The following is a 27,625-nucleotide window of genomic DNA, read 5'->3' on the forward strand; positions in this document are numbered from 1 at the left end:
GGAGTCTGTAAGCTGCAGCTCCGACTCCAACTCCGACTCCTGAATTTTATCAGGACTGACTCCGACTCCCAACTCCTGCTCCTTCATAAATGGCCGGTCATATACCAGAGGAGTTATTATCACACTGGCTCAGCAGCTTCTCCCTAATGTCCTACATGATCCTGGGGCAACTTCTGAGTGAATAAAGAAATACTGTATATAAAGCAGATTCTCCTGTGTGTGCAGTGGATGCAGCCAGTGTCACAGCCGCGGCGTTCCGGGCCGCCGCCGCAACCGCTTCCTGCCCCATGCAGCAGCCGGTGTCCATAGTCGGGGACCCGGCGCTGCTATCACCTCGGCCCCGGGGGGCGCCTCACCTCTCCACGCTCCTGTCTCCCGCTGTGCCGGCCTAGGAGGCGGGGACGCGCGCGCGCCGGCTGTCTCAGATTTAAAGGGGCAGTGCGCTCCTAATTGGTAGTTGCACCTAATCACTCCCCTATAAATCCCAGCTTGCCCTGTTCCCTGTGTTGGAGCCTCTACATGCTTCCCATAGCGTTTGGCCCAGCTCCCTGTTGTTCCTGTGTCCTGTCCGTTACCTGGTCCCAAGTCCCTGTTCCTGAGTCCTGTCCGTTACCTGGTCCCAAGTCCCTGTTCCTGAGTCCTGTCCGTTACCTGGTCCCAAGTCCCTGTTCCTGGTTCCTGTTCCCCTGTCACTCCACCTGTTCCCGTGTCCAGCCTGTCGCGTGCTCTCTCATCTGCAGACTATTGCCTGTGCCATCTCCTGCCACGCCTCGCCTGCCGACACCAGCAACCAAGCCAGGGGTAGCGACCTGGGGGTCGCCTGCCGCAGCAAGTCCATCCCGCCTTGCGGCGGGCTCTGGTGAAAACCAGCGGCCCCTTAGACTCCGCTCCCTGGTGAGGTTTGTGCCATCGCTGGTGCCGGTCCAGTGGATCCACTACTCCGGGCGTTACAGTAGGCTCCAACCATGGATCCCGGCGAGGTGCCCGATCTCCGTGACGTCGCCAGAGTGGTCACTCAGCAGGCGCAACAAATCCAGAAACAGTCACAGCAGATCCAGCAACTCACTGCCGCCTTACAGCAGCAGACTACTGCCCAGCGCACACCACCTCCTGACGCTGCTTCTTCACTCCGACTGGCCCTCCCAAGCAAGTACTCTGGGGACTCTAAGTTGTGCAGAGGATTCTTGACTCAGTGCACCATGCACATTGAACTTTTGAGTAGTCAGTTTTCCACCGAGCGCTCTAAAGTGGCTTTCATCATCAGCCTATTAGAGGGTAGAGCCCTGGCCTGGGCCACGCCACTGTGGGACCGTGATGATCCAGTTGCTGCCAATCTCCGGGCCTTCCTATTCGAGTTTCGCTCCGTCTTTGAGGAACCTGCCCGTGCTTCTTCAGCCGAGACTGCTCTCCTCAACCTCTCTCAAGGCAGCTCCTCTGTTGGTGACTACGCCATCCAGTTCCGCACCCTGGCAGCCGAATTGGACTGGAACGAGGCCGCCCTATTGGCCACCTTCAAGAAGGGCCTGTCTAGTCGTGTGAGAGACGTGCTCGCTGCCCGAGACCTGCCTACCTCCCTGAACGAACTCATTCTACTGGCCACCCGAGTTGATACTCGTTTTTCGGAGAGGGAGGAGGAGGTTCGGCATGAACATTTACTAACCCGTTCCCGTCGCCATCCCCAGCTGGCGCCGGTTTTCCAGAATCCTGACCTTTCGATGTCCCAACCCTCTCCTGAGATTCCTATGCAGGTGGAACGGGCTCACCTGACGCCTGATGAAAGAATCCGGCGCCTGGAGCAGAATCTCTGTCTCTATTGCGGGGGTTCCGATCACTTCCGGCTGGGATGTCCCCTACGTCCCCAAACATCCGGAAAATGCTCGCACCTAGGTCCGGTGGGACAGGTGTCCCTAGGTGTGAATGCCACCATTCCAAGTCTGTCTATGCCAGTTTCCATCCGGACTCTCTCAGGACGAAATCATCAGACTACTGCCTTCCTCGATTCTGGGTCAGCAGGCAGTTTTATTGCGGCAACATTGGTCCAAAGATGGCGGCTACCCGTGACCCGACTAGCCAGGCCCCTGACTATCTCCTCGGTCACAGGCGAAATTCTTACCGACCGTGTGTACTACCAGACCGCACCTTTAGTCCTCCAGGTGGGTCCTTTACATCAAGAAAAGATATCCTTCTACGTCCTGCCCCATTCTTCCCCCGCGGTCCTCCTGGGACTCCCGTGGCTGCAAGAACATGCCCCTCAACTGGACTGGAGAACCGGGGAGATTCTCAGTTGGGGTCAGGACTGTTCCAACCAGTGTCTCAGGTCACCTCAGACCAAGTGTACTATGTCGTTTCCTGTCCCAGCCAAGCCTCTATCCGACCTACCGGCAGAAGACCAAGACTCGGCGGATGCCTTCTCTGCCGAGGTGTACCCTCTCTCCGTACCCAAGACTAAGGTCGGGTCCTCCCACCACCGGGAGAACTTACAGAAGGTCCTCGTCCACAGACCCACAGTCCCTTGCCATGTTTTACCGCCTGATCGCCTAGCACCAGTCGTCACCTCCTCGCTTCGGAGAGTACCCCCCGGAAAGACTCATGTTCACCCTGCGCTTCGAAGAGGTATTTTGAAGTGGGGTCATTCCTCGTTGGAGGCCGGGCACCCTGGAGTCCGTAAGACCGGCCAACGGATCTCTCGCCACTACTGGTGGTCCAGTTTGTTTCAAGATGTCAAAGACTTTGTGGCTTCCTGTGCCATCTGCAGGCAAGAAAGAGGGGGAGGCCAAAGGGGGGGGGTACTGTCACAGCCGCGGCGGCGTCCCGCGTTCCGGGCCGCCGCCGCGACCGCTTCCTGCCCCATGCAGCAGCCGGTGTCCATAGTCGGGGACCCGGCGCTGCTATCACCTCGGCCCCGGGGGGCGCCTCACCTCTCCACGCTCCTGTCTCCCGCTGTGCCGGCCGGCGCGCGCGTCCCCGCCTCCTAGGGCGCGCGCGCGCCGGCTGTCTCAGATTTAAAGGGGCAGTGCGCTCCTAATTGGTAGTTGCACCTAATCACTCCCCTATAAATCCCAGCTTGCCCTGTTCCCTGTGTTGGAGCCTCTACATGCTTCCCATAGCGTTTGGCCCAGCTCCCTGTTGTTCCTGTGTCCTGTCCGTTACCTGGTCCCAAGTCCCTGTTCCTGAGTCCTGTCCGTTACCTGGTCCCAGGTCCCCGTTCCTGGTTCCTGTTCCCCTGTCACTCCACCTGTTCCCGTGTCCAGCCTGTCACGTGCTCTCTCATCTGCAGACTATTGCCTGTGCCATCTCCTGCCACGCCTCGCCTGCCGACACCAGCAACCAAGCCAGGGGTAGCGACCTGGGGGTCGCCTGCCGCAGCAAGTCCATCCCGCCTTGCGGCGGGCTCTGGTGAAAACCAGCGGCCCCTTAGACTCCGCTCCCTGGTGAGGTTTGTGCCATCGCTGGTGCCGGTCCAGTGGATCCACTACTCCGGGCGTTACAGCCAGTCTCCAGCCTCCATGTCCTGAACTACTCACAACTAGACTAGATGGAGCAGGTAGTCTTTTCCTGCTGACAATCTTCTGTGTTTCTAACTAAATATTCACCATACACACAGAAACACTGCCAGATACCTGTAATATAGAGGTCACACATAGTGATATAGAGAGGGGTCAAAAATAGTGATATAGAGAGGGGTCACACATAGTGATATAGAGAGGGTTCACACATAGTGATATAGAAGGTCACTGTGGGGGCACACAATAGCACACACACACACACACACACACACACAGCCTGCTGCAGCCATAGCATACACACACACACCCACACAGCCTGCTGCAGCTATAGCATACACATATACACACACACACACACACAGCCTGCTGCAGCCATAGCACACACACACACAGCCTGCAGCAGGCTGTGTGTGTGTGTGCTATGGCTGCAGCAGGCTGTGTGTGTGTGTGTGTGTGCATGCTATTGCGTGCCCCCACAGTGACCTTCTATATCACTATGTGTGAACCCTCTCTATATCACTATGTGTGACCCCTCTCTATATCACTATGCCATAGCACACACACACACAGCCTGCTGCAGCCATAGCACACACACACACACACACACAGCCTGCTGCAGCCATAGCACACACACACACACAGCTTTCTGCAGCCATAGCGCATTCCACACGCACACACACAGCCTGCTGCAGCCATAGCACACACACACACGCACACACGCGCACACACACACACACACAGCCTGCTGCGGCCATAGCATATACACACACACCCACACAGCCTGCTGCAGCTATAGCATACACATACACACACACAGCCTGCTGCAGCCATAGCACACACACACACACACACACACAGCCTGCTGCAGCCATAGCACACACACACACACAGCTTGCTGCAGCCATAGCGCGCACACACACACACACACACACACAGCTTGCTGGAGCCATAGCGCATGCCACACACACACACACACACAGCCTGCTGCAGCCATAGCACACACGCACACACGTGCACACACACGCGCGCACACACACACACACACACACACACACACACAGCCTGCTGCGGCCATAGCATACACACACACCCACACAGCCTGCTGCAGCTATAGCATACACATACACACACACACAACCTGCTGCAGCCATAGCACACACACACACACACACACAGCCTGCTGCAGCCATAGCGCACACACACACACACACACACACACACACACAGCTTGCTGCAGCCATAGCGCATGCCACACACACACACACACACACACAGCCTGCTGCAGCCATAGCACGCACACACACACACCTGCAGCCATGGAACACTGAAGAAAAACACACAATCTTCTCCCAGAGAGAACACACCACACTGAGGACAGAGGTTACCCCTACACTACTTATGTCTTCTCCTCCTCCTCTATATTACACAGGATATCTTCATATTACACTGCTGCTCATATACAGTCATCCAGCATCCAGGAAGAGAACAGCACAGATCTCCCCCCACACAATGGACTCTTCCAGCTCAGAAACAAACTGCCAAATAGTGACCGACAACTTTTCCTCGACCACCCTTATCTAATAGGGCCAGTGTCCTATTACTGATATATTACCCCGACCACCCTTATGTAATAGGGCCAGTGTCCTATTACTGATATATTCCCCGACCATCCTTATCTAATAGGGCCAGTGTCCTATTACTGATATATTCCCCCGACCACCCTTATGTAATAGGGCCAGTGTCCTATTACTGATATATCCCCGACCACCCTTATCTAATAGGCCCAGTGTCCTATTACTGATATATTTCCTGACTACCCTTATGTAATAGGGCCAGTGTCCTATTACTGATATATTCCCCGACCACCCTTATGTAATAGGGCCAGTGTCCTATTACTGATATATTCCCCGACCCCCCTTATCTAATAGGGCCAGTGTCCTATTACTGATATATTCCCCCGACCACCCTTATGTAATAGGGCCAGTGTCCTATTACTGATATATCCCCGACCACCCTTATCTAATAGGCCCAGTGTCCTATTACTGATATATTTCCTGACTACCCTTATGTAATAGGGCCAGTGTCCTATTACTGATATATTCCCCGACCACCCTTATGTAATAGGGCCAGTGTCCTATTACTGATATATTCCCCGACCCCCCTTATCTAATAGGGCCAGTGTCCTATTACTGATATATTCCCTGACCACCCTTATGTAATAGGGCCAGTGTCCTATTACTGATATATTCCCCGACCACCCTTATCTAATAGGGCCAGTGTCCTATTACTGATATATTCCCCGACCACCCTTATCTAATAGGGCCAGTGTCCTATTACTGATATATTCCCTGACTACCCTTATGTAATAGGGCCAGTGTCCTATTACTGATATATTCCCCGACCACCCTTATGTAATAGGGCCAGTGTCCTATTACTGATATATTCCCCGACCCCCCTTATCTAATAGGGCCAGTGTCCTATTACTGATATATTCCCTGACCACCCTTATGTAATAGGGCCAGTGTCCTATTACTGATATATTCCCCGACCACCCTTATGTAATAGGGCCAGTGTCCTATTACTGATATATTCCCCGACCAATAGGGCCAGTGTCCTATTACTGATATATTCCCCGACCACCCTTATGTAATAGGGCCAGTGTCCTATTACTGATATATTCCCCAACCACCCTTATCTAATAGGGCCAGTGTCCTATTAGAATGTTGCTCATAATATATAGTCATGCAAAATGGCAGCTGCCATTCTAGAAAGCAGGAAGTGTTCCAGGCGGGAAAATCACTTTCCCATGATGCCCGGAACACATCCAATCAGCAGGGATCTTGCATTAGCCTACCTCCTGTGTGACATCGGTATTGCTTTAAGAGGAGCGGTCACATGACCGCACCACGCAGTCTGCAGAGAGAGAGAAAGGAGACGGTTAACAGTGCACAGAGCTCATCAGTGACAAATCGCTGCTGCTGCACACTGCTGTACTGAGAGGATATTGTACAAAAGCAAAGACAAAAAGATTATTAGGAAAGCGGAGAGGAGACACATATAGTGATTGAGAGAGAAAAATAGAGAGGGCGAAAGATAGATAGGTAGATAGATTAGGCATAGGAGAGCAAAGGGTGCACAGAACAAAAACATGCTATATAGATATCCAAGTACTATACTGTCACCCTTACGAGAGTGTATATGACATAGGTGTTATCCTAAGACACAAATATATACCTCGTGCATGTGTGTAGAATAAAACTCTAAAAAAAAAGTGCTTTACAGATATACAAGTACTATAGTTGGACCCTTGCGCGAGTGTAGTGGAGAGACTGCTCCTTCACTGCATTTGTGACCTTTTTCCTGCATAAACCCTGTAATGGTGAGTTTCCTGCATAGACCCTGTAATGGTGAGTTTCCTGCATACACCCTGTAATGGTGAGTTTCCTGCATACACCCTGTAATGGTGAATTTCCTGCATAGACCCTGTAATGGTGAGTTTCCTGCATAGACCCTGTAATGGTGAATTTCCTGCATAGACCCTGTAATGGTGAGTTTCCTGCATAGACCCTGTAATGGTGAGTTTCCTGCATAGACCCTGTAATGGTGAGTTTCCCGAATGGACCCTGTAATGGTGAGTTTCCTGCATAGACCCTGTAATGGTGAGTTTCCTGCATAGACCCTGTAATGGTGAGTTTCCTGCATATACCCTGTAATGGTGAATTTCCTGCATAGACCCTGTAATGGTGAGTTTGTGCATAGACCGTGTAATGGTGAGTTTCCTGCATAGATCCTGTAATGGTGAGTTTCCTGCATAGACCCTGTAATGGTGAGTTTCCTGCATAGACCCTGTAATGGTGAGTTTCTGCATAGACCCTGTAATGGTGAGTTTCCTGCATAGACCCTGTAATGGTGAGTTTCCTGCATAGACCCTGTAATGGTGAGTTTCCTGCATAGACCCTGTAATGGTGAGTTTCTGCATAGACCCTGTAATGGTGAGTTTCCTGCATAGATCCTGTAATGGTGAGTTTCCTGCATAGACCCTGTAATGGTGAGTTTCCGGCATAGACCCTGTAATGGTGAGTTTCCGGCATAGACCCTGTAATGGTGAGTTTCCTGCATAGACCCTGTAATGGTGAGTTTCTGCATAGACCCTGTAATGGTGAGTTTCCTGCATACACCCTGTACTGGTGAGTTTCCTGCATAGACCCTGTAATGGTGAGTTTCCTGCATAGATCCTGTAATGGTGAGTTTCCTGCATAGACCCTGTAATGGTGAGTTTCCTGCATAGACCCTGTAATGGTGAGTTTCTGCATAGACCCTGTAATGGTGAGTTTCCCGCATAGAACCTGTAATGGTGAATTTCCTGCATAGACCCTGTAATGGTGAGTTTCCTGCATAGACCCTGTAATGGTGAGTTTCTGCATAGACCCTGTAATGGTGAGTTTCCTGCATAGATCCTGTAATGGTGAGTTTCCTGCATAGACCCTGTAATGGTGAGTTTCCGGCATAGACCCTGTAATGGTGAGTTTCCGGCATAGACCCTGTAATGGTGAATATTGAAGTAAAAAAAAAAAATGACTTTGAGATATTGAAAAGATAATGATGTTACTGACATGTAGAGCCCTAAATTCACTCAGATACACTACCCCCCTATTATATAGATGCTTTAAACTATGAAATCCGAAGAAATACGAAATTAGGTCGAACCGAACTTTTCAAAAAAATCCGGAAGTCGGGTCGGAACGAACTTTTGAAAAGTTCGCTCATCTCTAATTATCGTTCTGTGTAATAAAGACAGCGATCAGCCGATGATGTAGGTTCAGACCTATAATTGTCGGGCGCCGACCGTGCATCGCTATGTGTAATAGTGGTGCGCGGCCGGCGCTGACGATTAGCAAAGAAGAATACATTACCTATCCAGGCTGCAGGGCTCCTCTTGCTCTGTGTTTCTCCCCAGGTTCCGCACGCTCCAGCTTCAGAAAGGCCTGTCTCAGCTGGCAGGCCGCTCAGCCAATCACTGGCCGGGACTGCCGCGGCCAGTGATTGGCTAGGCGGCCTGTCAGCTTTTTATTCAGAAAGAATTTACTACTGTTTGCTTCTAGTAAATAAAGGAAGGTTTCTATGTATGAAGAGGCTGAAGCTCTTACACTCCTATAGGCGATCTATCATCCACTGACTGCTGATGGTTCCATATAGTATTAGGGGCCCGGTTTACTACGACTTGTTTAACCACTGAGCGCAGTCGATTCTTACAGAGTATTGGACGGGTTCGCTCTTGTTATAATAAACCCTCTTTTCTGCGCTGGCTGACACATCCTTACGTCAATGTGTGGTCGGTAAGCTTACAGTTCCTGGAGGTGCTCTACTCCTTTTGTCCGTTCAGTATTTGTTTTTGATAAGAAAACGACTGACTTAGCGTGAGGAAAAATGGTAAAATAAACTCCATACAAGTACTATGCTAAAGTTAGAAGAGTGATTGTACCAACGCAAATATGGATGGTATGATATGGGCCCATAGCAAGAACAATATGTATACTAACGGGTCATTAAAGGGGCACTCTGACATGGGAAAAAAATCTTTCAGATCAACTGGTGTCAAAAAGTTATAGAGATTTGTAAATTACTTCTATTTAAAAATCTCCAGTCTTCTAGAACTTATCATCTTCTGTATGACCTGCAGGAAGTGGTGTATTCTTTCCAGTCTCAGTGCTCTTGTAATGTGGTACACCCCCGGTGTAGAGGCGACACGGCCAGTCACTTGCCAGATGGTTAGGTGTGACGCCAGTTCTATGGTGGTTGGCAGAGATATAGTTGTGCCCAGTGATGTTATGTCGTGACACCAGTGCCAGTTTGGCACACAGGTATGGTAGCACACCTGCTTTTATTTTAAGGGGCGGGCTATACCTTGTTCCCCTGTGGACCCTGTCCTGCCTGGTTGTTGCGGGGTCCCTTGGGTACTTATCACGGTGGTCCGGAATGGAATAGTGACCAACCCGGACTGTTGGTACTACCACCCACCGAAAGGGGAGATGACCCAAGGAGTGTGTGTGTGCTGTGTCGGTGCTTGACGAGGAATCAGAGTCTCTTTATCATAAATAAAATCTGGTTTACTCTGAAAATACTTGTATGCAGCAGATCATACAGCTTTGCATTGATATAATAATACACTTGATAAGACACTTGATACTTTAGGATCCAGATCTGTAGTGAGAATATAGAGAGTGGTACTGTCGTGCTGACTGGGTTGCGTGCTGAGAGGTATGAAAGGGGATCAGAAGAGTAAAGAGGAAGATGTTGTGAGTTCCAACCCAAATAGTACTGTGCTCTGCCGGAACTTCGGAGGTAGAAATAGAAGAGCACTTGTGAATAGAGAGAATACTTGTGCCTGTGTTTTGACCCGTTGGTCTTTGCACCACCTATTGCCCACCAGTGTCGAGTGACCCGTCCTAGAGGGTGACACAAGCCCCAGACCTTGTTACCTGGGATGAGTGGAAGGCTGAGGGTTTCGTGCTTACACCCGCGTAAGATAGAGTTAATAGGCTTCTAGCAACTTTGCTCTATCCGGATCAGTTCCTTTACTTGCTTATGGATACTGTCCTGCACTGTGTCTCTCCTTGTCCACGGCGTGGGTTGGGATGATCCCTGACTTGTCCTCTCTAGTGGAAGCTTAACACTGCATAGTGTAGAATACGGTTGCTTGAGAGATAACTGTGTCTAGGTACATGTTTTCCGCGTCTAGACCACAACTTAGACAGGGGCCAGGGCCCAACTGGACCGCTGTAGAGAGTGTTCTGGCTTGTGTCCTTCCTCTACAGAGTCTAAAGACAAAAGACACTACACTTCCTCTACCCATGTGACTTCCTTCCTACAGCCCCTGTAAGGTGTGCTGTGAGTGGGTGAAAAGAGCATATGTATGAAGTAAAGAGATAGATGATAGGATAGAAGAAGAAAGTCCTCTCATTGGCATACAGATCCATGTGACATACAAGTAAACAATAACTCCTTAAGTTATACAGCTGTGCAACAACCGAGCATAAACACTTGTAATAACGACATCTTGTGGCGAAACTCTGGCACTACTACATCACCACTTACACTCAAAAAGTACAGGCTTTTACGAAGGGTGTAACCAATAGCAACACCCATCTGCTGCCACCTCTGTCTATGTCAGGAACTGTCGCAAATCCCCATAGAAAACCTCTCCTGCTCTGGACAGTTCCTGACATGGTCAGAGGTGGCAGCAAAGAGCACTGTGTCAAACTGAAAAGAATCCACCACTTCCTGCAGGACATACAGCAGCTGATAAGTACTGGGAGACTGGAGATTTTTGAATAGAAGTAATTTACAAGTCTATATAATATCTGAAACCAATTGATTTGAAAGCCAATATATGTTGCCAGAATACTCCTTTAAAGTTGTATAGTTCTACAAATGCATAGTGAGGGATTCTTTTACTGCCGAGGTCAGGCTATTAAAGCAATTGTATACACTATATTGCTGGAATAACATGAATCATCCAGTGACCAGGAAATGTGGTATATACTGTATATACACAGATCCATTCATGCCTCTATCAGTGCTGTACACTCAGTCACCTTCTACATAGTAGACTTTGTGATTCTGGATGAGTAACACCATACTAGACTATATTATACAGTACATGACAAGTCCTTTACCTATCAATGTCTCACTACTTCACCGTAAGTCTTCCCATGAATTTTCATTTATGATGTGTTTATTAGACATATTCTTATAGCTAGTCCAGTAGCTTCTGGGCCTAAGTATGAAATCTATGGCAGCCCCCTCCAAGATCTTATATAGGAGAGGGTTTGGCTCCTACTGTCCCTCTGCCCTGACTGCAGCTGCTGCATGTCACTGGGGTCCAATGCATGATCACTACATTCTGAGGTCATTCCAATCGTTCTTCACACCTGACCTTTCGGCTCTATCTAATTACAATGTCAGAATTGGGGATAATAGGAAACCCTTATAGATACAATTGACTATTTTTGATTTCAGATCAGAAGCTCATTCGGAGTATCCAGTATTAGGACTAACTGGGTTGGCCACCAAAATGTTTTTCTTTGAAATGAATTGGTGCCAGGGATTTACTTCTATTTAAAGAAATCAAATATTCCAATACTTATCAGTGCACTCCTGAAGTTATTGTACTGCACCCCTGATGTTATTGTACTGCACCCCTGATGTTATTGTACTGCACCCCTGAAGTTCTTGTACTGCACCCCTGATCTTATTGTACTGCACCCCTGAAGTTCTTGTACTGCACCCCTGATGTTATTGTACTGCACCCCTGAAGTTCTTGTACTGCACCCCTGATGTTATTGTACTGCACCCCTGAAGTTCTTGTACTGCACCCCTGAAGGTATTGTACTGCACCCCTGATGTTATTGTACTGCACCCCTGAAGTTAGTGTACTGCACCCCTGAAGTTTTTGTACTGCACCCCTGAAGGTATTGTACTGCACCCCTGAAGTTATTGTACTGCACCCCTGAAGTAATTGTACTGCACCCCTGACGTTATTGTACTGCACCCAGTGGCGGTCTTTGGCACCAAGCACCCCAAGCGATCGCTTGGGGCCCCCAACATCCAGGGGGGCCCCCACGCCCCGCTCTTGTGCTCAAGACCGCTGGATCGGGCCGCTGCTCCGCTAGCTGCTGCCATCTGAACTGTATGAGCACTCGTAATGAGCGCTCACAGTTACATGCAGCACTGACAGGGCGGGAGCAATTGTCTCCCTTCCTGTCAGTCACTCTTGTGGTGGCAGGAAATGTTTTCCCTGCGGTCACAAGTGGCCGCTCTGTCCTTGTAGTGTCGGTGCTCCAGTGACATCACTTGAGAATCGGCGCCAGGACAAGGGGAGCGCGGCCTCTTGTGACCGCAGGGAAAACCCTTGCGGCCACAAGAGTGAAGAGAAGAGGGGTCTATATACTACTTGGGGCAGCACACAAGGAGTATATATTACTGGTGTTAGCGAATAAGGGGTATATACTACTGGGGGCAACACACAGCGGTCTATTGTTTTGGAACGCGTGCCGAGGGGGGGGCCCAGACATAAGTTCGCTTGGGGCCCCAGAAATGCAAAGACCGCCCCTGACTGCACCCCTGATGTTATTGTACTGCACCCCTGAAGTTCTTGTACTGCACCCCTGAAGTTATTGTACTGCACCCCTGAAGTTCTTGTACTGCACCCCTGAAGTAATTGTACTGCACCCCTGAAGTAATTGTACTGCACCCCTGACGTTATTGTACTGCACTCCTGAAGTTATTGTACTGCACTCCTGAAGTTATTGTACTGCACCCCTGAAGGTATTGTACTGCACCCCTGATGTTATTGTACTGCACCCCTGATGTTATTGTACTGCACCCCTGAAGTTCTTGTACTGCACCCCTGATGTTATTGTACTGCACCCCTGAAGTTCTTGTACTGCACCCCTGATGTTATTGTACTGCACCCCTGAAGTTATTGTACTGCACCCCTGATGTTATTGTACTGCACCCCTGAAGTTCTTGTACTGCACCCCTGATGTTATTGTACTGCACCCCTGAAGTTCTTGTACTGCACCCCTGAAGTTATTGTACTGCACCCCTGAAGTTATGTTATCCTGACACGTTACACTATTGGTCTATGGGGCTGTGGGAGGTGTCCTTTTTTGCGCCATGATCCCTACTTTCTATCGGTACCTTGCTCGTGCATATGCAACTTTTTGATCTCTTTTTATTACAATTTTCATGGATGTGATAAAAAATCAACAATTTTGCACTTACGGCATTTACCGTGTGAGATCAGGAATGTGATAATTTAATAGTTCGGGCGGTTCGCAGGCGGCGATAAAAAATATTTTTTTTTGTTTTATTTATTTATTTATTTTTATGCATTAAGGGGGAAAGAGGATGATTTAAACTTTTATTATGGGAGGGGATATTTCTTTTTCTTGTTACAGTAACTTGGAGTCCTCCTGGAGGACTTCTATGAAACACTGCACAGATCTCTTATAGAGATCAATGCAATACATATGTACTGCATTGATCTCTGAGATCAGTGCTCGATTACTCTGGGCTGCTGGAACCCATAGTAAAGGATAACCAAGCTAGGATCAGCGCCATAGCGTTGCTGAGGCCCATCCTGGCCAGAAGCTTGGATGGCCCCACTGTGATTGCATGATAGGTGGTGGTGGGGTGATCTGCAACTAGACCACCAGGTGATGGGGTTTTATAGCCATAGAAAATTCGCTGTTAGTTTTGAAGCGTGACCCCTCCTTGAGCCCCCCTACCCAGCTTAAGATGTACAAGTACATGATGGGACAGGAAGGAGTTAAACGATAGCCGCTTAGACAAAAAGATAAATCATTACAAATAATTGTTAATGATATCGTAATATAATACTGATCCGTGCGAACGACCAAACCAGGAGGGTTTACGCTGAAACCCATGCACATGATTAAAGGGGTACTCTGGGCCGGGGGGTATTTTTGAGGATCATCGGGGAGGGGGTGGACATGTCTCATGTGGCAGCTCTGACCAGGAAGCGGCCGCAGGACGGGCGTACCGGGTGGCGCGATCCAGGCATCGGTGCTGGAATGGGGGAGGTAAGTGACCTCCGACTTCAAAAATCCTCAAAAATACCCCCCGGCCCGGAGTACCCCTTTAACAATGTGAGGTCAGCTCAAAAGATCAACAACATACAAAGAAATTTTTGTTCACCGTTTAATCGTTATATAATATTACAAGTTACGGGCACTAGATTACATGTGATAGGACGCTGATCCAGGGATTGTTCTGATCGCCATTGGAGTCGGGAAGGAACTTCTCCCTGTGATGGGGCAATTGTCATCTGCCTCATAGGGGTCTTTGCCTTCCTCTGGGTCAACAACGCAGGGTTTCCCTAGGTTGAACTTGATGGACTCTTGTCTTCTTTCAACCTTATTAACCTTGTTACTATTGAAAATATGTTGCCAGAAGATTATCACTCGATCATCAGTCCGTGTAAAAGGCCCTTCACTCAGCCCACCATGTGTAGGGTGAGCAGCTAAGAGAGAAGCCCTGCATCATTGGGAGCGGAGTGATTGACCAGCGCACAGGCTTTTAACCTTGTTAACAGTGAGGACTGCGGAAACCAGTCATGTGTTTACTTTACATAGCAAACATTGCTATCTACAGTCTATGGGCTTGGTCCGAGAAAAAGGTATAAATTAGGATTTTTGCTGGTTTTGTGTATTCTGAGCCGTGGTATATACAGAAGATGAAGAGGCTGCTAGTAATTCTACTGTGTGCGGCCGTTGTCCAAGGGGTGATCCGGTGAGTAGTGCTTTTACTTTACAGATGGACTAAGGGCGATACCAAGAAGGTCCACCCCAGAAAGCAAGGATTTAGGCTCATTTTGGGCAGTTTTCTCAAAGATTTCTCTGTGACTATGCATAAGGGTGCGTTCACACCTACAGGATCCGCAGCAGATCTGCAGCAGATTTGATGCTGTGTTCGGTTATTTAAATGAAATCTGCTGCAGAAAATAAGCTGCCGATCCGTTAAGTGTGAACAAACCCTTATACTGTATATGTTTATGTAACAAAATTTTTTTTTTCATGCAAGTCAGACAGGTAGATGTCCAGCAACTGACCTGCCATCAATCTCAAGAAAAGTCGTCTCACTTTATTGTAGTTTCACATTTCAGAATTGACTGTAGATGTTTCCATTTTTTCTGATCTACTGCAATGTTGTAGGACAAGGCAGGAACCCTAACATGCATGAAAAGTCTTACATTTTTGTAAAAATAAATAAATTAAAGGGGTACTCCAGCAATTTTTTATTTTTTTTATTTATTTCAGATCACCTGGTTTCAGAAAGTTAAGTAGATTTTTAATGTATTTCTTTAAAAAAAACCTGAAGTCTTCCAGTACTTATCAGCTGCTTTATATCCTGCAGGAAGTGGTGTATTCTTTCCAGTCTGACACAGTGCTCTCTGCTGCCACCTCTGTCCATGTCAGGAACTATTGCAAATCCCCATAGAAAACCTCTTCTGCTCTGGACAGTTCCTGACATGGACAGAGGTGGCAGCAGAGAGCACTGTGTCAGACTGGTAAGAATACACCACTTCCTGCACAACAAACAGCAGCTGATAAGTACTGGAAAACGTGAGATTTTTAAATAGAAGTACTCTACAAATCTATATAACTTTCTGGTCTCAGTTTATCTGGAAAAACAATTGCCATGGTACCCTTTAGTAGTGCCAACTTATTTTCTTATTTTACCTGTCTGTATGTTTTAAAGTGTGGGAGGAAACAGGAGTACCCAGAGTAAACTCGGGCAAACACAGGGAGACCATACAAGTTCATTGCTGGGATGTGACCTACGCACTGCAAGGCAACGTTGCCAATCAATAAGCCACAGTGTTAGATATTTTTTAAATTATTTTTAGGGATTTTTTGTTGTTGCTATAACCATACTGTATTTAATACCAGTGTTTTACCCAAGCTATTCTGTCTCCTTATAGGATACCTCTGAAGAGACAAAAGTCATTGAGAAAAACCCTCAAGGAAAAAGGACGTCTCTCTGATGTATGGACGAGCAAGGGGCTGGAGTTACTGCAGTCATGTAACTCCCCAGACACCGCCAGCGAGCCGCTATTAAATTATTTTGATGTACGTACGCTAAATCATTCAGTAGAGAAATGAAGCTCGTGTCCAGTATGTTCTGTATGACTATTTATGATGACATTTTTAGCCAATTTTAAGGGGTTGGCCACTTTATAGTAAAATTGCTCAGTGTACAGTATTATTAAGTGTACTCACTGTATATACTGACAGCAGCTCCCTGTGTACTCAGTGTATATACTGACAGCAGCTCCCTGTGTACTCACTGTATATACTGACAGCAGCTCCCTGTGTACTCATTGTATATACTGACAGCAGCTCCCTGTGTACTCACTGTATATACTGACAGCAGCTCCCTGTGTACTCACTGTATATACTGACAGCAGCTCCCTATACTCACTGTATATACTGACAGCAGCTCCCTGTGTACTCACTGTATATACTGACAGCAGCTCCCTGTGTACTCACTGTATATACTGACAGCAGCTCCCTGTGTACTCACTGTATATACTGACAGCAGCTCCCTGTGTACTCACTGTATATACTGACAGCAGCTCCCTGTGTACTCACTGTATATACTGACAGCAGCTCCCTGTGTACTCACTGTATATACTGACAGCAGCTCCCTGTGTACTCACTGTATATACGGACAGCAGCTCCCTGTGTACTCACTGTATATACTGACAGCAGCTCCCTGTGTACTCACTGTATATACTGACAGCAGCTCCCTGTGTACTCACTGTATATACTGACAGCAGCTCCCTGTGTACTCACTGTATATACTGACAGCAGCTCCCTGTGTGCTCACTGTATATACTGACAGCAGCTCCCTGTGTACTCACTGTATATACTGACAGCAGCTCCCTGTGTACTCACTGTATATACTGACAGCAGCTCCCTGTGTACTCACTGTATATACTGACAGCAGCTCCCTGTGTACTCACTGTATATACTGACAGCAGCTCCCTGTGTACTCACTGTATATACTGACAGCAGCTCCCTGTGTACTCACTGTATATACTGACGGCAGCTCCCTGTGTACTCACTGTATATACTGACGGCAGCTTCCTGTGTACTCACTGTATATACTGACAGCAGCTCCCTGTGTACTCACTGTATATACTGACAGCAGCTCCCTGTGTACTCACTGTATATACTGACAGCAGCTCCCTGTGTACTCACTGTACATACTGACAGCAGCTCACTGTGTACTCACTGTATATACTGACAGCAGCTCCCTGTACTCACTGTATATACTGACAGCAGCTCCCTGTGTACTCACTGTATATACTGACAGCAGCTCCCTGTGTACTCACTGTATATACTGACAGCAGCTCCCTGTGTACTCACTGTATATACTGACAGCAGCTCCCTGTGTACTCACTGTATATACTGACAGCAGCTCCCTGTGTACTCACTGTATATACTGACAGCAGCTCCCTGTGTACTCACTGTATATACTGACAGAAGCTCCCTGTGTACTCACTGTATATACTGACAGCAGCTCCCTGTGTACTCACTGTATATACTGACAGAAGCTCCCTGTGTACTCACTGTATATACTGACAGCAGCTCCCTGTGTACTCACTGTATATACTGACAGCAGCTCCCTGTGTACATCATGGAGATAACATCAGACTTCTCTCCTCCAGGCTGAGCTGCCCTTCTTTGAGGTGATCCTGTCCATAAGATTGCTAACATGGAGCATGTGACCATGCCCCGCCCCCCAGTGCCCACCACTGAGCCTGTATATGTCTATGGTGGACACTGGAGGAGGGGAATGGTCACATGTTCCTCTATGTCGGCCATCTTATGGACAGCCTCACCACAGAGCAGGACAGCACAGCCTCAAGGAGGGGTGTCTGTTTTTAGCTATGGGGTACACAGGGAGCTGCTGTTGTGGTGTCCCACCTCGGGTGTTACTAGTATGTTACACCCCTCACAAAAGCCTATACTTCAAGTAACTGTGGTAATGAAGTAGTACCTAAGTTTTGCCACAAGATGTCACTATTGTATATAACTGTATTTATGTTTTACACAGTTGCAGGTAACCAAAGGGTTATTGTTTGTTGTAATCTGTACACCAATGAGGACCTTCTCTTCTTCTCTACCTATCTCTAAGCTCCTTTCTTTCCATGCTTTCTTCTCTACCACTCACAGGGGATATTACACCACCTGTAGCAAGTTGTCACATTGGGGAGAGGAAGTATACACCCACTCTTAGTCAGTCTTAGTCTGGTTGTTGAGCAAAGAAGACGCAAAGCAGGTTGGTCCTTGCTGTGGTTCAAATGGGCCCTGCCAGGTCCCCACTCCAGAACTAGTCCGTAGTGTGCTCTAGTCGGTGGTAGTGAACAGACGCACATGGGAGGTGCAGACACCAGTTTCTTGAAAGCAGCACTTCTACACACTATGCAGTGTTAAGCTAATCCAAGGAAAGGAGAAGTCAGAGATCACCCCAACCAACGCCGAGAACAAGTCTAAAAGTGCAGGACAGTATCCTGAGAACAAGAGGAACTGATCCAGATAGAACAAAGCTGGTATAAGCCTACGTACTCTATCTCGCAGCGTGGATGCAACCAGGAAATCTTGGCCACCCTGCTCAACCCAAGTAACGTGGTCTGGGGCTTGTGTCACCCTCATAGGACGGGTCACCCGACACTGGTGGGCAAAAGGTGGTAAAGCAACAAAGGTCGAAACACGGGCACAAGTAAACTTCTATTTTCAAGTCTTCAGTATTCTACTAATTCTACTTTTTGTAAAGTTCCAGCAGAGCACATTTACTACTTGTTTTGGGACTCTCACAACCTACTCCTCTCTACTACTCTGAACCAGCAGTACAGCTTCTGTCTTGTCAAGCCTACAGTCTTCTGTCAGCTATTGTATAAAGTATTCTCTCAGTATAGAAGATCTATTTATGCTAACTGGACTCAGGCACCTACATAGTAGATATCACATCCTTGGGTCATCTCCCCTTTGTATGGGTGGCAGTACCGATAGTCCGGGTGGGTCACAGCTCAACTCCAGACCACCGTGATAAGTACCCATGGGACCCCCTCACAGCCCGGCAGGTCACCAACCACAGGGAAAAGGTCTAGCTCGCCACTCTAAAATAAAAGCAGGTGTGCCTCCATACCTGTGTGCCCACCTGGCACTGGCATCACAACAGTATACTATCTGGCTCAGCTATATTCCAACCAACCACCACAGTAGTGGCAACACGCAGTACCATCCGGCAAGTGACCGGTCGAGCCTCACGTGAGTGCACCACACTGTCAGTATATACAGTCAGTACAATTACTAATAATGTATACTGAACTATTTTACTATTCACAGATTGCAGTCTCTGTTAGTCGATCATATTTCCAGAGTAACCTCAAAATGTTTTTTTTTTAAAGTGTAGGAGGAAACTGGTATAGTAAAGGGGAACTCCAGTGGACTCATAAAAAAAAATAATATGCACATAAAGCTATGGGTGCACTTACTGATCCACCACCGAATGTTTGACATCTTTCCCACTTACTGTATGCTGCTCCTTGCCCCCGATTCAAACCTTTACAAATGATCCCAGATTACATTATGGCAGCATGGAAACTACATGTCCCAGCATGCATTGCAGCTCAGAGACCTGTCTTTTAATATCCGCCCACCTCTGGCTCCATCTGCTTCTGCTTTGCACAGTAAACACAGAATCTATCTATCTACATATATAGATTAGAGAGAGAGAGAAATGAAACAAGTGTCTCCTTTCCCCTATACTGCTCAAGAGAGGCTCTTGTTTCCCCGCCCTTGGCCAGGTGATCACTGTGTGATGTCAGTGGTGGGCGGGGTTACAGATGAGGTGTTACAGCTTGCCTGTCAACAGAAGAGAAGAGCTCATGTGACCTGTGTCTCAGAATGGGGGGGGGGGGACAGAGGAGTGGAGACAGAGTGGAGCAGGCAGTGAGGATTTTCAGCAGCTTCAGGGTGTGAGTCAGGATGTGCTGCAGACAAACCGACCAATTCCTGTAATAGAAACCTATTACACACAAGCTTAGATTATGGGTGGGGATTGGACAGGGTTAACTTTCTTAACCGGAGTTCCCCTTTAAAGGAAAGTCATACAGACATTGGTAGAGCAGAACATACAAAGTCCAGGCACTTGTTGGATTTGACCTCTGGACCCCAGCACTATGGAGGAAACAGCACTGAGCCCCCTATACACACATCAGGCCCCATAGATTATATCTATGTATTAAATGTTTTCTTATTTATTTCCAGGTAGAATATTTCGGGCAGATCTCTATTGGATCTCCACCCCAGCTGTTTACTGTCGTCTTCGATACCGGCTCCTCCAACTTGTGGGTTCCATCTGTATACTGCACAAGCCAAGCATGCAGTAAGAATGCACATTAACCTATGATGATATATATACCGACCTAATGTTCTGTATTACTACTCACGTACTTGGGGGGAAATCATCCCGCACAGCCACCTCAGAACAGCACGTGGAGATGCTTCATGTAGACATGGGGGGGAGGGGTGTGTGTGTATAAATAGAGTCCGCTGAGAAACTAGTAAATGTTCCTCCAAGCTAACAAAAAAGAGCAAAAAGTTCTTGAGTAACAAAGACTTGTTCTTTCCTCCTGTGTTGTGGTCTTGTGCTCTTTACAGGGGTTAGTGTTTTTTATCCAGGCTTAGGACAGGAGGGGTGCTGTTTCTGAAAGTAAGCATCTATGTTTTCCTAAGTTTGGGTCTGGGTGGGTGCAGGAGTTTTATAGGTCAGGTCCATTGACATGAACAGAGCTGAATTGTAATACCACATACAACCTGAGGACAGGGGTGGCGCTTTTTTTTTTTTTTTTTGCAAGAAAGTGGCTGTGTTTTTCTAATCCTGAATAACCCATTTAAGATTCCCATTTGGATTTGACATGACCTCCTGTTTTGTTTTGTTTTTTAAATTGTCTCTGCAGTCTTTGAGCAAAAACCAGAAGTGGATTCACATGGGATGGAAAATGTAAAGGGGGGACTTCCACTTCTAGTTTTGGCACAAAAATTGCAGTGGCAGTTTTCCATAAAAATTGCCGTGTGTGATTCCAGCCTTAGTTATGAGTTCTAGCTAAGGGGCCTATTCCACGGAGCAATAATCGCTCCGTGGAATAGAGAGAACGATCAGCCGATGATCGTGTCATCGGCTGATCGTTCATTTAGGTTCAAAACTAAAATCATCGGTCGCCACCCGCGCATTGCTACGTGGAATAGCGGTGTGCGGTGGGCGACTGACGATTTAAAAAACATCACACTTGGGGCGTGGTTTGGATGGCTGCCTGAGAGGACGTGCGACACAGGAGCTCCCGCCATCCTGCACTTCTTCTCCTGAAAAGCTCCTGTTGCCCGCTCTCCACGGACCCCTCTCCCTTTCACCTGTGGTGGGGAAGACCTGCAGACCCCTCCGGTGTTCTCCTGTCCCGGCTCCGTGACCCGTACCGGCCTGTCCGCGTTCCGCTCCTGCTGCGGCCTGCTGCCCTGGTTCCCGCTGCACGCCGGAAGTCTCCTGAGGTGCAGGGGACGGCCTGCCTCCCCAGACCGGATCACGTTGTGGCCGACTGACTCCTCCGGTGCCTCTGGGTGATAGCCGGGACCCGCTGTGACTGGTGTTCTCCCGCCGCCCGGATCGCGATCGCCCACTCCAGCCAGGCGCGGTCACGTGTGCGCGGCTCCGGTGTCCTCCACAGAGTGTTCCAGCTCCCTGCCTGTCAGTGCTCTGCGGGGCCGGTGCGCAGTAAGCCTGACCGACCGAATCAGCCTACACAGTAAGACTCTGCCCCCCTGCCCTCTCAGCCCGCTCTCCCATTACTGCAGACCCCCATCTGTAGGGAACGGCGGCCATCTTGGCCACGAGGCAGACTCTCTCTATCCACCCCGGAGCCAGGCCCTGTGCGTACTACTTCTTCAGCAGCCTGCTGTGCTGTGTGCACTGATCAGAATTATGGGGGGTACAAAAGGAGGCACTAACAAAGGGAAGCAAGGGGGGAAGAACTCCCAACACCCAGTGGTCATTGCTCCCCCAGATGCAGACTCGGGGTCAGAGGCTATGGATGGCATGCCCGCCTCCTCTAATCAAGCAGCGGTCAGGGGCCAACCCCAGGGGGTGAAGCGGGGGGAATGCTCCTCCAGGTCAGTGACTAGAGAGAGGGACGCCTCCCAAGAGAGTCGACTATCCTGTTTCGAGGGATCACCCAGTCCCACGCGCTTGCACTCCCCTGAGCGCTCACAATACTCTGCTACTGATATTGATGGCAAATTCTCTGAAGTATTAGCTGCTATCACTACATGCCAAACCATGATGGTATCCAAGGTAGATGAACTGCGCCAGGACTTTGTTATCCTCAGGCACGAAACGCAGAAAATTAGAGAGCGCACGGCAGAGGTGGAGAGACGAGTCTCCGAGGCGGAGGATATCCTGCACCCTATCCCAGCACAAATCTCAGATCTGCAACGACAAATGAAAGCTGTGATGAGCAGGGCTGATGACTTTGAGAACCGCCTCCGGCGGAACAATGTGCGTATTGTTGGCCTTCCAGAAAAATCTGAAGGTAACGACCCTGTGGCCTTTACAGAAGCCTGGCTGCGACAGATCCTCCCTAACGACACCTTCTCTGATTTTTTCACAATTGAACGGGCTCACAGAGTTCCTGCTAAATCTCCTCCACCTGGGGCCCCACCTCGTCCCTTCCTGCTCAAGCTTCTTCACTTCCGAGACCGAGATGCCATCCTTAGGGCTGTCCGTCTTAAAGGAGAAATCATGTGGGATAATGCCAGAGTGTCTTTCTACCCTGACTTCTCCGTGGAGCTACGCAAGCAACGCACACTATTCACGGACGCTCGCAACAAGCTAAGGGCTAAGGGGTACCAGTACTCCATGTTGTATCCGGCCCGCCTCCGCGTCATTGATGGGACTTCTACCAAGTTTTTCACCTCACCTTCGGCGGCTTTGGAGTGGGCGGAGTCGGCTCCTGATAATCGTCCTCAGGGCTGACAGCACCAGGGAACTGTCTGCTATGTCAAGATAGCTGGTTAACGGGTCTGAGGTCTCGCAGGGGAGTATAGGATATATCCTTTTGTTTGTTTGTATAATGTTGTTTACTCCCCACTGCAGTGCTGACAGGCCTTTTCGTGGAGGCAGCATATAATTGGGTTGGCGGGTGGGCGGGAGTTGGTGTATGTTCGGGTTAGTTTAGCGCCTCCAGGGAGTCCCCAGCTCCCCAAGATAGTTCTTCGTTAGGGTCAAGGTCTACGCTATTGGTTCTAGTGTTTTAGTGTTAGACAGGGCGTTGGGTATTTAGTTGTCGTTAGGATGTGTATGTGTTTTGCTGTATGTGTCTTTGTGTTGTGCGTAAGGGAATGTATGGCCGCGCCCCCCCTCCCCCCCGCTTGCTCACTGTGGCGCTCTCCTCAACTCTCCCCTCCTCTCTGGGTCACTGATGGCATCACTTAAAATAATAAGTTGGAACGTTAGGGGATTGAATTCAAAGTTTAAACGGGCATTGGTCCTTGATTATGTTAAAAAACAGTACCCCATTATTATTTGTTTACAGGAAACGCATATTGTTGGTCAAAAACTTCTAGCCTTAAAAAGGGCTTGGATCGCCAATGGTTACCATGCCACCTACTCTACCAGCTCTAGGGGTGTCTCAGTGCTAGTTGCTAAATCTCTGCCAATTGCGGTCACCCAGGTTGAGTGTGATCACTTTGGCAGATATGTGATTGTTCATTGCACGTATAACTTACTGTCCTTCACCCTAATTTCTGTGTATGTCCCTCCTCCCTTTTCTACTTTGCTCCTGGACACACTCTCCACAAAAATCTCTTCTTTTTCTCCAGGTCCGCTGCTTTTTATAGGAGATTTCAACGCTGTTCCCGATCCTATCCTGGACAGGACTAGTGGCGTGGACCATGCATCCCCGCACGTTCAATCCTGGTGTGCTGCCCTGAACCTGACCGATGTTTGGCGCTGGAAATTTCCTGGGGCTGTTAAGTATTCCTACTTCTCTGCAGTCCATAACACTTTTTCTAGGATTGACCTTGCCTTTGCCTCACCTGATCTGTTGCCCCTGATAGGGGATGTTCAGTATACTAATAGGGGGATCTCAGACCACTCCGCACTTGTACTTTCCCTGAGGTTAGCTCCACCAATTCCCTCTAGACTGTGGCGTATGCACCCTGGTTGGTTGTCCTCTGAGGTGGTTCAGGGTGCCTTATCCGAGGCACACAAGGCATACTGGGAGCATAATGCCTCACACCCAGACCCCCTAATAAAATGGGACGCATATAAGGCTACTATAAGGGGGGCGTTCGTCACCGGGGTGGCGGGGCAAAGAACCATTCACGCACAGAAGGAAACCCATCTCTCATCCCAAATTAGTAAGTTGGAGGCTGAGTATGCGGAAGGCCGCTCTGAGGATAAAAGGAGGGAGTGGGCCAGGGCACAGAGGGACTTGCTGATCTTGCAAAAGGAACGCACTCGGAAGAAACTCCTTGGCAAAGAAGCCTCTCTCTTTGAGTTTGGCGACAAAAACGGCAGGCTTCTGGCGTACTTGGCAAGGGCAGACCGTCCTCCTGTTTCTATCCCTGGTGCCTACAACATCTCCGGGTCTCTGGTGTCGGACCCACAGGCCATTAACACTACCTTCCGGGACTTCTATGCGGATCTTTACTCCCCCCACTGTCCGGTACACCCTACTGAATATACTGCCTTCTTTGATTCCGTCCCTCTCACGCCCCTTGGGGCTTCCCAGTCGGAAACCCTGGACTCTCCTATCACTACTGAAGAAATTCTAGCAGCCATTAAAACGATGCCCGTTGGGAAAACCCCTGGGATAGATGGACTGACCATAGAATGGTATAAAATCAATGCAGACTCGCTGGCCCCTCTTCTCCTCAATATGTACAATGACTCCTTGCAGTCACGGGTCCTACCGGACTCCCTCAGAGAAGCCCTAATTATCTTGTTGCTCAAACCCAACAAAGACCCGCTCCTTCCGTCCTCCTATAGACCCATATCACTCCTGAATATAGACGTTAAAATCCTGGCCAAAGTCCTCGCCACTAGACTTAATGGGGTAATTCAATCAATTGTCCACCCGGACCAGACGGGTTTCATGCCGGGGAGGGCCACAGATATTAATTTGTCTCGTCTGTACCTGAATATCGCGGCCAGTAAGGACGACCCTGTTCCTGGCTGTGTGCTCAGCCTAGACATACAAAAAGCCTTCGATTCGGTTGAATGGCAGTATCTCTGGTCCCTCCTTGGTAGACTCCGCTTTGGGCCGGTCTTTCGGGCCTGGGTACGTCTTCTTTACACTGCTCCTACTGCAAAAATCCGTACTAATCTAGATATATCAGCCTCCTTTCCGCTCGGTAGGGGAACTAGGCAGGGGTGCCCGCTCTCACCCCTCCTCTTTGCTCTTGCCATTGAACCGCTGGCGGCGGCTGTGCGTGCCTCCTCCTCGGTGGTGGGTATGTCCCGACGGTCCCTGGTGGAGAAAGTGTCTTTATATGCTGATGACACCCTGGTCTACCTGGCTGATGCTGGCCCCTCCCTCCAGTCCCTTATGGAGCTTATAGACCGCTTTGGGGCCCTCTCAGGATTGGTGGTCAATTGGTCTAAATCTGTTTTGATGCCTCTGGACACCTCCCTCCCCCTGCCGTGTAACCTGCCCGGGCAAGTAACAGCGGCACGGCAATTTAGGTATCTAGGTGCTGAGGTCACAGCCTCTGTGGACGATTATATGGCCCTCAACCTGACCCCTCTCCTGACGTCGGTAGAGCGGAGCCTTCGCAAATGGGAATCGCTCCCGCTTTCTCTCCTAGGCAGGATTAATATTTTTAAAATGATTTTCCTTCCCAAATTCCTTTACCTCTTTCATGTTTCCCCTGTATTTCCCCCCAAGGGATTCTTTACACGTGTGGACGGGTTACTGAGATCCTTCTATTGGCAGGGTAAGTCTCCTCGAATAGGTCTTATCTCCCTTCAGGCGCCTAAACATCGGGGAGGCCTGGCAGCTCCAAACATGTATCAATATTTTTTGGCCTCCCAATTAGTATATGCGCACTGGTGGCTCGATTTGGACCTGGGCAACACTGCGGTTGCTCTGGCGGGAGCCTTGCTGGGGTCTTATGAAGGCCTTGTCAATGCCCTGTACAGATTCACACCTTCCTCTCGCTGGCTAACTCCCATCCGTACGGTTCTCAGAGTATGGTCGGTGGTGCACAGGCTTCTTCCTTCCCCTCTACCCTCCCCTAGAACCCCCCTGTGGCTTAACCCGCGCCTTCCAAATCTGCTGAACTTGCCGGGCGCGGTGCTGTGGGGTAAGCATGGTGTTCGTTACCTGGCTCATCTCTTTTCCCCTGATTTTGAGTTTTATTCCTTTGATATATTACGGGACAAATATGACATCCCCCGTACAGCCTTTTTCCACTACCTTCAGCCACGCCACGCTATTAAAGCCCAGTTTGGGAACCTGAATGTTCCACAAAAATTCTCCCCTGCTGAGGAGCTTCTGGGCACCACCGACCTCTCTAAGCCCCTGACCCAGGGTTACTTACTGTTGAACCCGCAGGAAGGTTCTCCTTTCCATAAGGCGTTTCTCCAATGGGTGAGGGACATACCGTCTCTATCAGAGGAGAGATGGAAGGAGGTGATACACACATATTACCCCACGGTGGTTAGTGCCAGAGACCGCCTTATTCAATTTAGGTATCTGCAACGAACGTACTATACCCCTGAGCGGCTCAAAAAAATGGGGGTGTTACCTACGGACGCTTGCTTTAGGTGCCAAGAAGCAGTGGGAACATTTATGCATGCCGTCTGGGAGTGCCCTAGGATTCAGCCCTTTTGGCGTTCAGTCCTCTGCTTCCTTTCTGACAAATTTGACTTCCCCTCAGTCTATACCCCGGCAGTGTGCCTGTTAGGCTTAATTAATGACATTACACAGAATAAGTATTATAGGATGTTTATTCGTTTCCTCCTCTTCTGTGCCAAAAAAATAGTGGTTATGGAATGGAAGAGCACGGAGCCCCCTGCCCTGAGCAGGTGGATTCAATTGATCAACACTTATGTTCCCTTATTTCAAATACTGTATGAAAGTCGTAAATGCCCACAGAAATTCAAAAAAATATGGATACATTGGTTGATGCTGGACGACACGACAGGTTGAGAGCCTGGGCGGTTGGTGTTTTGGGGTAGGGGGGGTGCGCGGTAGTATGAATGTGTGGCTGTGTGTGTGTTGTTTGTCCTAAGGTTATTCCTCCACTGGCTGGGACTCAGCATTCTCCTGGCAGTCTGTTCCAGATGGACTAGTACGCTTAGACTGCTCGTTATACTGATGCTCGACTGCATAGCTCCTGTATTGACCCGATGTTCGTGTTATGGTGTCAATTGTTTCTGTTCCCAGCTTGTGGATGCATATAGTCTTGTTCTTTGTTTTGTTTTTTTTTTGTTTTTTTTACTTTTTGGTTCTTCTCTATGCAAAA

The 27,625-nt window shown here is 48.8% G+C and overlaps 2 protein-coding genes across 3 annotated transcripts in view; one reads left to right on the forward strand and one right to left on the reverse strand.

Moving 5' to 3' along the window:
- Positions 1-20,626, reverse strand: part of LOC138768170 (uncharacterized) — a 41,581-nt gene extending 20,955 nt beyond the window's left edge. For both annotated transcript variants that reach the window (XM_069946292.1, XM_069946291.1), the window contains exon 1: positions 20,558-20,626. The gene's annotated coding sequence lies outside the window, so the exon portion shown is untranslated. The remainder of the gene's footprint in view (positions 1-20,557) is intronic.
- The window catches only part of CTSE (cathepsin E), a 33,391-nt gene continuing 20,493 nt past the window's right edge, over positions 14,728-27,625 (forward strand). The window contains exons 1-3 of the mRNA XM_069946290.1: positions 14,728-14,822; positions 16,015-16,162; positions 20,372-20,489. Coding sequence (XP_069802391.1) covers positions 14,767-14,822; positions 16,015-16,162; positions 20,372-20,489 — 322 coding nt within the window. The 5' untranslated portion in view covers positions 14,728-14,766. The remainder of the gene's footprint in view (positions 14,823-16,014; positions 16,163-20,371; positions 20,490-27,625) is intronic.

Source organism: Dendropsophus ebraccatus, chromosome 11 (genome assembly GCF_027789765.1).
Source record: "Dendropsophus ebraccatus isolate aDenEbr1 chromosome 11, aDenEbr1.pat, whole genome shotgun sequence".
Taxonomy (NCBI): Eukaryota; Metazoa; Chordata; class Amphibia; order Anura; family Hylidae; genus Dendropsophus; species Dendropsophus ebraccatus.